Below are 12,214 nucleotides of genomic sequence, written 5' to 3' on the forward strand. Positions count from 1 at the left end.
TCTTTGGCTCTTTTGACTTTAATATGCCTTGGCTTTCAACAACTTATTCATGTCCTCATATTCTTCAAGGTTTCATATATCATCTTTAAATCCATGCTTTGACTCTTTTAAGCTTCATTTGATCCTTGTGAGCACTTTAACCTTACTTTCTCATATATGAGCCCTGAAATATAATTACTCACACAAATATATTAAATTTCACTTGTTTGTTGGCATTAAAACAAGATAACAAGATTTTAAGCCTTGTAAGGCCAACAGAGAGGACTTCGATAGAGTGGAGAATGAGAGTCAGTAGATTGATGTTTGCTAAAAGTTAGGGTTTTTACAAACATAAAATATATATACCTTCGTAGGTTAGTCGACTGACTTGATACTGTCAGTCGCCTGACCTGTGTATTTGTTAAAATTTCACAAGTCAGTAGCGAGTCAGCTAATTGATCTTGAAGAGTCAGTCGCCTGATGTGCTTGAACTTGAGATATTCGTAAGCCAATGTAAGTTCAGTCGACTAATGGTAAAGAGTTAGTTGTCTGTCCTTCAGAATTTTTGACCTACATGTTCATTTAACTCAACCACTCATTCTTATTGACTTCTCATTCTCAAATCACCTCTCTACAATGCAATAAACCTAATTTTGATCGTATAGAGATGAACCTATCCTCTGAAAGAGGTTTTGTGAAAATATCTGCCCATTGTTCATCTGTGTTTACGAATTCAAGAATAATATCTTCCTTTTGCACATGATATCGAAGAAAATGATGTCTAATGTCAATGTGCTTAGTTCTAGAGTGAGATATAGGGTTTTTGGAAATATTAATGGCATTGGTATTATCATAATAGGTACATCTGAATATTCCAAATTGAAATCCTTGAGCTATTGTTTCATGTACAATGTTTGTGCACAATAACTATCGACTGCTACATATTCAGCCTCAACAGTAGATAATGCCATGGAATTCTGTTTCTTGGAAGACCAAGATACTAGAGATCATCCCAAGAAGTGCCAAGTAACACTTGCACTTTTTCGGTCTATTTTACATCTGACATAATTTGCATCTGAATAGCTAATCATCTCAAAGGTTGTATCTTTAGGATACCATAAACCTAAGTTTATAGTACCTATCAAATACCTCAAGATCCTCTTGACTGCTATTTGGTTAGATTCTTTAGGTGCCGCTTGAAATCGAGCACACATGCAGACACTGAACATAATGTCAGGTCTACTAGCCATCAAATAAAGCAAACTACCTATCATGCTACGATAGTATTTGACATCTACAAGTTTTGCTTGCTCATCTTTATCAAGACTAATAGAAGTGCTCATTGGTGTATCCAATGGCTTACCTCCTTCTATGTCAAACTTCTTAAGTAGGTCCTTTATGTACTTTGATTGATTGATACACATTCCATTTTTTTCTTGCTTGATTTGAAGACCAAGGAAATATGTCAACTCACCCATCCTGCTCATTTCAAACTCATCTTGCATGCATTTAGCGAAGTCTTTGTATAATTCCTCATTTGTAGCACCAAGGATAATGTCATCAACATAGATTTGTATGATGAGCATATCATTGTTTTTAGACTTTATAAATAGGGTGCTATCCATTTTTCCTCTAGAGAAGCCATTTTCTAACAAGAAGCCACTTAATAATTTGTACCAAGCTTTAGGAGCTTGTTTTAATCCATATAGGGCTTTTGTTAGTTTAAACACATGATCAGGAAAATGAAAGTCCTCAAACCTAGGGAATTGTGCTATATATATATATATATATATATATATTTCTTCATTTATGTATCCATTAAAAATGCTCTCTTCACATCCATTTGGTAGAGTTTGAAATTATTGTGAGATGCATAGGCTAGTAGCATTTTAATTGCTTCTATTCTAGCTATGAGAGCAAATGTCTCATCACAGTCTATACCTTCTTCTTGATTGTAACCTTGAGCTACCAGCCTAACCTTATTATAGACTACAATATTGTTCTCGTCCTTCTTATTCCTAAAAACCCATTTGGTGACGATTACCGAATGATTAGAGGTCTAGGAACTAACTTCAAAACCTTATTTCTTTCAACTTGATCTAGTTCCTCTTGCATGACTACTATCCATGAGTCATCATTAATTGCTTCATTTATGTTCTTGGGTTCCTCTTGAGATAGGAACGCACAATGATTGCACAGATTCTTCAATGATGATCTAGTGGACACCCCTCATGACGGTTCACCTATAATTTGGACCTAAGGGTGATTCCTTACAAACTTCCATTCCTTAGGCAATTCAGATTGATCTAGAGAGTTATCATTCGAAGGCGTGCTGGTTTCATTACTCTCATCCTTTATTTCTTGAATTGGTAGGTCTTATAAACTTTTTCTGATTTCTACTTCATCAATGTCAGTAGGTTTAAAAGAAAATGGATTAGCCTCATCAAATGCTACATGAATGGATTCTACAATTGAAAGAGTCCTTTTGTTGTAGACTCTAAAGACTTTGCTATTCACAACATATCCTAGGAAAATTCCTTCATTTAATTTAGCATCAAATTTACCTAGGTCCCATTTATCATTCAAGACAAAGAACTTACATCCAAATACATGGAAGTAAGAGATATTTGGTATTCTACCCTTTCAAAGTTCATATGGGGTCTTATCTAGGCTGCTCCTAAGGGAAACTCTATTCATCATATAACAAGCGGTGTTCATCGCTTCAACCCAAAAATATTTAGGCAAGTGATGCTCATTAAGCATAGTCTTAGCCATTTCTTGAAGCGACCTATTCTTCCTTTTAACAACTCCATTTTGTTGAGGTGTGCGTGGTGCTGAAAAGTTGTGAGAGATTCCATGTTCGTCACAAAAGTGTTCAACATCCTTATTTTTAAATTCTCCACCTTTATCACTCATAATGGGCAAAACACCATACCCTTTTTTTCATTTTGAAGCTTCTTAAAAAGGGTGGTCAACATCTTACACCCTTCATCCTTGGAGGATAAGAATAACACCCAGGTAAACCTAGAGTAGTCAGCAACAATGACAAAAACATATTGCTTCCTTCATAGGCTTTGAGTTTTAGTGGGGCCGAACAAGTCTAAGTGAATTAGTTCTAGTGGCCTGCTAGTGGAGATGTGTTTCTTCTTCTTAAAACTTGTCTTCATTTGCTTCTCAAGTTGGCAAGCGTCACACACCTTGTCCTTTACAAACTTTGTGGTAGGTAGACCCTTGACTATGTTCTTTTTAGCTAATTTGGAGAACAGGTCCATACTAGCATGTCCTAGTCTCCTATGCCATAGCCAACTAGCTTCACGAGTGAAGTTAACTAAATAAGGAATACATGTTAACAAGTAGTACCGAAAAGGAGGAGATGAAGCAAATCCGAGCATCTTGTAGCAACTGTAGTAAGTGTAGCTGAGGAAAGCACCTAGCATGGGACTTAGGGAGATGCTTCCATTGAAGATGTTCACAAGAGTTATGGTTGTGATGCTTTTCATGTTGATGACAATAGTCAGATATACCAGCAGGTTGGATGGTCTTCTTAGACATTTTATTATTCTTTTACATATATGGAATGTTTTTGTTCATTGCAAAATAAAAATTTAATGTACAAAATGAAGATGCTTGTGATAGGTAGCTTGCAATTGTAGTCTCCTCTGGAGAAGATATAGTGGAACCAAAGGGACAATGCTCTTTTTCCCCATTGTAGGATAATCCTGAATTTTGAAACTTAAATAAGAATTACATTGGTCTCATTGTATGTTAGACCGGTCAACTGCTTATAACGTCCAGTCGACCATTTTTAGCCGTTAAAGACAAGAAGAAGACCATTGCAAGAAAAGCTACCAAATCGGTTAATTGCCTTCAAGGGCCGATTGATCGCCTCTGGTCTCTACTTGGAGGTCAACCGCCCTTTAAGGCCATTCAACTGCCTCTGATACAATGTCGGAGTTCAGTCTACTATTTGATCCCATTTTTCCAGCTTTGGTCCTTTAGTGTTATGCCTTATGTTTTCTCATAATTTTACAAACTGAAGTAGAATACAATAGAGAGGAAAAAAATACAAATGAATCAAATTTAGGTCTTCATTATCTTCTCTCAATTCTTCATCTTTTCCTTAACTTCAATGGCTTAAATCCTGTATAGCACATCTTAAGCACAAAGCCATTATTAGTCCAAAATAGTTTGCTATCATCAAAACATGGTTAATAAAAACTTGGGGGTAACATCTTTGTTAGGGCATGGTGTGGTAATAGTCAAAGCTGCTTGCCCCTTTTTCGAGTAGGGGCACCTTGAAGTGATGTGGTAACAATATGACCACGAGTCCTTAGGTTCGTCATCAACTTCTTAGTTGTTACCATATATGTAAAGGATGGTTCTCTAACCTTGGCCACCTATGATGTATTAAATTCAATTGTTTTCATTCTCAATACGCTATTAATATGTATTTATCATTTAAGAAATAATTAATGAAGTTATTTTTTTTAATTTACTAAAATACGTTTTGCTAGAGTGTAATATAGCGAAGATCAAATATTTTCTTGTCCTTTATGAGTGAGGGCTCATTGCCAAAGTGTGATCATGTCCTTTGTAAGTAGTGATTCCTTATCAGAGTGCGACATGGTAGGGATCAAATGTAAGGACATGAGGTTCATAAGTGGTAGTTCAAACATTACAATTGAAGAAAAAGCCCTAATCGCTTGAAAAGATAAAGAAAAAATTCGAAGGGCCAAGATTCAAGACTAAGATAAAAATTCACCATAAGTATGCAATTCAAATTAATTAAGGCATCTAAACCCTCTCAAAATTTCCAAGTGGTCCTAGATTGAGGGACCTAACTGGTAAAAGCCTCAATTGCTAATGGATCAAGCAAAAAATTCATACAACCAACTAGTCCATAATGGGAAAATCAGCATGAATATTCCAATAAAAGTCCCAACCACAATTTGAGAAAAGCTCCTATGGGCATAAGCTCGATGTGGCCATGAGCCCGTTATGACTCTAGCTTGGTATATGGGTATAAATACAATATACTATAAGCCTAGTATATGGGAATGAGCCTGCTATGGCATTGGCTCAATATATGGGTATGGGTCTAGTATGGCATGAACATGGTATGTAAGTAGAAGCCTAGTATATGATGTCAATTATGTGGCATAGCTGTGTATTGGCATAGCCATGTATGGACATAAGCCTAGTGTGGGCATGAATTTGGTATGAGCATGAGCTTGGAATGATAGAAAGACTCTTTAAATTAGGAGTAAGGGACTATTGATAAAGAAGAAAATAATCAAGGATGCCTTTATTGGTGGAAGGGATTAGAGTACGATGAGAGTCAAATTTTACATCAACAAATGATATTACTCCTTTTGGTATGTATAGCCTTGTTTTCAATTAAAATCCTATCCATTTTCCCCCTCCATTGGGTACCTCATGATCAAAATTGGTAGTAATTTAAGGTCAGGGTGGGTACTCGAGCCGAGAGATCAATAAAAATCAATACGTAAAAAGTTAAAGAAATGCAATCAATACCCTATGCACCGTAATGAAGAACCTAATCCATCTTAATTTGATAATTGATTGAAATTTTGGGTAATGATAAAGTATATAAGCTAGCTAGCTAATATGGTGAGTAGATGATGTAAGAGAGAATTGATATACAGTAGAGAGAGAGAAAGAGAGAGGTTGACATATCTAGATATAGTATAATTATCATAATATCATATGGGGAGAAGGAGGAGGGTGTTAATTTGCAAAGGAAGAAAAGTCAAGAGGGGAGGGCTATAAAATTTCTAATCATATATTAATTAATCATATCTAGCTTTCCTTCATGCCCCACAAGTAATTTGGCTTGCAAGAGTCCACTGGGTGATGAAGGATAGTCATCCTTATTTGTGTTGATAATTATTGATGGAAGGAATTGAATTATTTGGGCATGAATGTGGAACTTTTGGGGAGCAAATACAAATGGGCCCCACCAAGCCTAAATTTCAATAAGGGGTAGGATGCCCAACAAAATATTTTTTCTGTTTTTCTCTCCGCCATTAATTTCTTGTCAATGCCTGCACAACGTTACTATTCCCAACGACAACTGTGCATCATGATCTTTGCAAGGGGAAAAATAATAGTCTTATAGTTAGTGTTTTATAAATTTTAAAAAGGTTTAAACTTGTATGACTTTGAATAAAAAATATTACATAAAATTATATTGACTTTTTTTTAAAAAAAAATTTACTTAAATTCAAATGTTAAGTACAAAAAATTCATATACTCAAATATTATCTAACAATTTATTTAGAATGTGAAATTAAATTTATATAATTTTGTATGAAATTTTATATAATTTTGTGCAGTATTTTGTGAATCCACAAAAATTAATCTAAAATAAAAAATAAAAAAAATCTGAACTTCAACGTATTAGGGAGCATGAATTTTAAGCATTGAATTTGAATTTTGATAGATTTAAACAAATTTTAATATAATTTTATACATTATCTTATCTAAAATCCAATACAACTCTAAATCCAAGACTTCTCTAAATATGTGGTAAGCAAGATTAAGTTTGGTTTATATAATGTCTATTATTAAAAATATAATGGAATAAGATGTAAATGTAATACAAATTATATACGATATCATAATTTAGAGAAAAAAAAGGTGATTCATGCAAGAACTCATATCATTCCATTCAACAGGAATAGAATATGAAATAAACATTCTCAAGATAAAATTTTAAAATACTTTAACCCTATATTTGCATAGATCTTGGGTTTGGAAATGTATTGAATTTGGATAATATGTTATATAAAATTGTACTGAAATTTGTTCAAATTCCCCAAATCAAAATCCAAGATTCGAAATCCATGCTCCGAGATGTAACATAACATTATTCCATTTGTTCTCTACTCTGTATTATAGATTAATAAAATTTTTTGATATCAGCTTATTTGTTTAATTAGTAAGTTACTAAATTCATATATTATCACTATTTTTTTTTAGAAATAAATATTTTATAAACTAAACGTAATCTAACAAAATAAAATAGCGAAAAAGAGAAAGTGAAAAAAATATATGCGTCCAAACTCTAATTTTTTTGACATATATAAATATTTATATGATTTATTACTTAAAAGATGTTTACAAAATTAGCGGTTGACCTACGTATCAAGCCTCACACTCCTAAATTTATCATTAAAAAGATATGTTAGAAATTTAAAATTCAAAGTAGCTTAAGATTATCAATGTTTTCAAAATGTCATTATTCAATGATAATTTTTTAATATTAGAGTCTTTATCTATTTTGGTTTCCTAAAATATTGAAAAAAATTATGGTGAAAAATTCTCTCTTTCCCCCCCTTAATTTGGAAAGGTATTTACAAGCGGTTTTCGGAAAGTAATTGAGCATTGAGAAGTATTTAATTGTAGCACTCATAAAAGCTTGAATGGTATATAATTACAATTATAATCTAATATAATACAATGAAAATATAATAATTATTATAATATTGCATTTTTATATTTAAAAATATTATATTATATATTTTACCATTTAATATAATATTTATAACATAATTGAATAAATATTTGTATTGTTAATTATTTTTTTCAAATGATGGTGTTCAAGATCCTTTGAATATTTAACTAATTCACTGGGATAATGGTTCCGCTCCTCTAAATTTCTGCACTTAAATATCAAGATATTATTTCAAATAGAAAATCGTAATCTCCCTAAAACTCGAATCCTAATTATTTAACCAAGAGAATCTTGAATTTACTACTGAACATATGGGCAATTGATAATTTATTATAATATTAAAAATGAAACTTAATATTATTTATTATAATAGTATAATATTATCTTACTAAAATATGTCAGTGATTGTTATAAAAAATATATATGTATATATAAAATTATATTATTATAATATTAAAATAAATATAACAAGATATTATTATATAATCTATTTGGAAAAACATAATAAATGTATTATTATAATTATGCATGAGTATATATTTTAATTATTTAAGTGATAAATAATCTTATATTACAAAATATTAGTATATTAATAAATGTATAAACACCATCATCATCATCATCATAAATTCTTGTAATAGTATTACTAGACAAATCACTACTTATTTTAAAGTTATTAAATGCTATAGTATTTCTAAATAAAAACATTTATAATCATGAGTGATATATTTCTTTTTATTTAATTTATTTTATATATATTTTAAAAAACTATTTAATTTAATTTTATATATAGCCTACATGATTATAAAAAAATTGTTATTAAATAATATTTTAGTGACTAAATTTTGAGACTTTTATATTATAATTCTTAAGTTTAAAAATATTAAAAGACAAATGAGAGCTTTGTGATATATACTTATATAAATAAGTCATAAATTTATTGTATTCTAAGGAAAAATACGAGAGATACGAAAGAATACAAAGGAAATTGTGAAGAGATTTTAGATATTTAAAATTTAAATTATTTTATAAATTACTTATATTTATAAATTTTGATAATTAAATGACAATTGTAAAATTTGCAATTAAATGATAGCTAGTAACTTGGAGGTTTTTTTTTTTTCAGAAAAAAATGAGGGAAAATATTTTTGAAAAATAAATAAACAATTATTTCTAAAGTTTTCAAAAACAAGATAATATTTTTTTAATGTTTTTAAAACAAGAAAAACGAAAAATAAAAACTACTTTATCACAGCCAAACAAATATTTGTGGTTTTCCATGAAGAGTGGTTCTGTGTTTTTGGTGGTAGATTATTTTCCACTGCCTGATGATCTGATCTGACAGGGCGGTGTGGTGAAAAATCAAGGGCTGGGCAGGGCTGGGCATGAACGTATGCTAGTGAGGAGTGGTTCATGAATCCTCCGTCGAGGCGTGTGCTGCTCCACCTCCTTCACTGCTGTTGAATGAATTGGCTTTTCAAGATCCCACTTTCCCTTCATCTGGGTTTTGCTTGTTCCATGAGCTGAACACTTCCTGCTTTCTGGGTTCGCTTTCTTTTTCTCTGCTTTTTCAGATTTTCTTTTGTTCTCCACAACCCAACAACCCAATTCCATAATAATTTGGGTCTCTCTCTCTCTCTCTCTCTCTCTCTTCAGTCACCTCCTTTTACTGAATTTCCTGCTCTGGGTTTAGTTTCCATAACCATAAGTTTCAATTTCCTCCATCCTTTAGCTGCTAATTCAAAAATTTTCTGTTGTATTTGAGCTTTGAAGCAGATGCAGAATGCCAATTTGTTATTCCTTTTTGTTTCATGCTTGGGGATTCCAGTAATTCCTGCTCTGTAAATTAAAATGATTGGGAAATTAGTCAATATTCCGAGCTTGCGTTTTTCACTGACCTCTTATACTAGTATTATAATACGCCTGTGTTTCTCCGTTTGTAAAGGGGCTAAAAAAGGCACCATACTTTTCCATTCCACTGAATTGCTATTATTCTTGATCCTTATTTTCTGTTGCTTTTCGATTTTGATATAGTCTTTTATGGAGTATTCGCTGATGGAGATGGTATGGTTCTCCACTTTTATTTAAAAAAAATAATTTTTCTTCCTTTAAAAAAAATTATTTTTTAATGCTGGACAGTTGTTTATGTACCATATTTCATCATTTATTCTTTTGTGGGTGGGGGGTTGTTCTAGTTCTGACCTCATTTCGCTGCTCTAGTTTATTTGTTCTTTTGATTTTGTTTTTCTCAAAATGTAAATTTGATGTAAAAAATTCTGTTTAATGGGCTCGCTTCACATTTCTTCTTTTATTTTTAGTTTTTGTTTTCATTTTATTATATTCATCGTATCCTTACTGACGATTATAATTTCTGGTGCAATGATTGAAAAATGAGAAAAGAGTTCTCGGTTCTCAATTTATGTCAAGAGCCTCTACCAACGATTGTTATTTCTGGTTGCAAATTGCAATGATTGAAAATGAAAAAAAAAAAAAAAAGTTTCTTGACATATATTTGGAGCATAGCTTGGATATTTTAAATGATTTAGATTAACCTCTTCTAGGGGAGATGAAATATGGAAAGGAACGGATTGGATTTACCATTTCAGTACTCTGGATCCACACAATCAGATGAATCAGCTTTGGATTTGGAAAGGAACTACTGTAATTATGGTAATTTGCCATCATCAAGTCCGTCACCACTGCAAGCGTTTGCCTCAGGCGGTCAGCTTTCTGAGAGCAACGCCGCCTACTTCTCATGGCCTACCTCGAGTCGATTAAATGACTCAGCTGAAGTTAGGGCAAATTACTTCGGGAACCTTCAGAAAGGGGTATTGCCAGAAACGCTTGGACGATTGCCATCGGGGCAGCAAGCAACCACCTTGCTCGAGCTGATGACAATTAGGGCATTTCATAGCAAGATTTTGCGTCGGGTTAGCCTTGGCACAGCAATTGGGTTTCGGATTCGACGGGGTGTGTTAACAGACATACCAGCTATTCTTGTCTTTGTTGCTCGAAAAGTTCATAGGCAATGGCTTAGCCACATCCAGTGTCTTCCGGCTGCTCTTGAGGTGAGGAAAGGTTGTCATTGATTCATCTTTCTTCTGGTTTTTATATGATTATCATTATCAGTACTATCATTTTCAAAATTTTCCCTTTTATTTTCTTTCTAATCCTGGGTGGGGAGGACATATCTTCTGGGATATTTATGTTATGTCTGCAACACTCTCTTAATGAACTTGAATTCTCGACTTTAATTTGAAAATGTGGAAACTTTTTTGAACCTTTGTAAAAATTCAAAATTTTGGAAGAGAATGGTGAAGGGTTTCCAATTTTCTTCAACTCATAACAAAGTGTGGAAATTTTCAAAATCTTGTTCAACATTCTTTTGATATTTTATCAGACACACGTTCTACCTGGGTAGTTGAAATGCCTCTTAAGTCTTTAAATATATTGAGCAGGGACCAGGAGGTGTATGGTGTGATGTGGATGTTGTGGAATTCTCATATTATGGTGCACCTGCACCAACTCCTAAAGAACAATTATACACTGAGCTTGTCGATGGCTTGCGTGGCAGTGATCCTTGCATTGGTTCAGGTTCTCAGGTATATTGGTCCTCTTTAACAGCACTGAGTTAATTTTATCTATGAGGGATCATTTTGGTGTAATTTAAATTGGGAATAAATGTTAAGTAGGGATAAATGTGGATTGTTTCTGCAACATGTTGGGAGGCAGTCATTTTGTTAAGGTGAAGCAGAGTCACTGGAACAACCCAACCTTGGGCTTGACCAAGTAGGCCATGTTGCATATGTGGACTAATCTGGTTATTGGTGCTAGTTATTTGGTATTCTTCTGGAATTCCTACATAGACAGTAAATTCCTTCATTCAGTTAACTTGAATATAAATTAAATGCTGAGCATTTTTTTCAATTTTGGCTATGCTTTTTCTTTAGTAGCAGCCATAGTTTTCAAAGGCTCACGAGGACTATCCATAGAGGCTTGCCTCCTAGAAGGAAAGCGCATTGAAGGACCTTGGTTTAGGCAAAGCTCCAGTGAGGTTTATGCCTTTAGATATGCAGATCCAATTGGGTGCAAGCATAGTTATGTTGGTGCATAGGGGCTGTATTGGCCATTACAAAACCATCTTGGTGGCTTTTGAGACTGTCAGCAAGATCTTGGACTTTCCCCTATTCGCAATTGTATTGACTGGGATGGCCAAATATGGTACTTAGCAGCCATTACAGACTGCTACAGACCACTATCGAGAAGATCACTACGACATTAAACTATACTAAAATGGCTGTGAATACAAAAAATAGGGTTTTTATCCCTTTTTTTGCATTTTTTTTGGCTCCTTTTTTCTATGATAAAATTTAGGAATTCTATTTTAAATAGGTTTATATTAATTAGTAATTTTCTAACAAATCATTTTTAGGTTTATTTATTGTAATATAGATAGATTTATGTTCTTATTTGAAATATGAATTATTTATTTATTTTTATATTTCATTATATTTATGATTTTCTCAGTTTAAGTTGCATTTATAATTAATGAAGCAGTGGAAAGTAGCAAATACATGCTTCTTCTTGCCAATAGCGATTAAAGAAACCAAAATAACTACCTGTAGCATGTAATATATATTGATTAAAATTTACTAAAAATAATTTGAAGTACTTGTATGTTGGGTCATTTAATCATGTTTTATTGGTTACCATGTTCGCTAATGCAAAAAATGAATTCATGGATGTGATGTCCATTCC

The 12,214-nt window shown here is 32.6% G+C and overlaps 1 protein-coding gene across 1 annotated transcript in view; it reads left to right on the plus strand.

Moving 5' to 3' along the window:
- The first annotated feature begins 8,699 nt into the window (after nt 1–8,699).
- The window catches only part of LOC131160184 (protein NARROW LEAF 1-like), a 41,397-nt gene continuing 37,882 nt past the window's right edge, over nt 8,700–12,214 (plus strand). Inside the window, exons 1-3 of the mRNA XM_058115585.1 lie at nt 8,700–9,001; nt 10,018–10,524; nt 10,915–11,058. Of these exons, the coding sequence (XP_057971568.1) occupies nt 10,030–10,524; nt 10,915–11,058 (639 nt within the window). The 5' untranslated portion in view covers nt 8,700–9,001; nt 10,018–10,029. The remainder of the gene's footprint in view (nt 9,002–10,017; nt 10,525–10,914; nt 11,059–12,214) is intronic.

This window comes from Malania oleifera, chromosome 7 (assembly GCF_029873635.1).
Source record: "Malania oleifera isolate guangnan ecotype guangnan chromosome 7, ASM2987363v1, whole genome shotgun sequence".
In the NCBI taxonomy this organism is placed as follows: domain Eukaryota; kingdom Viridiplantae; phylum Streptophyta; class Magnoliopsida; order Santalales; family Ximeniaceae; genus Malania; species Malania oleifera.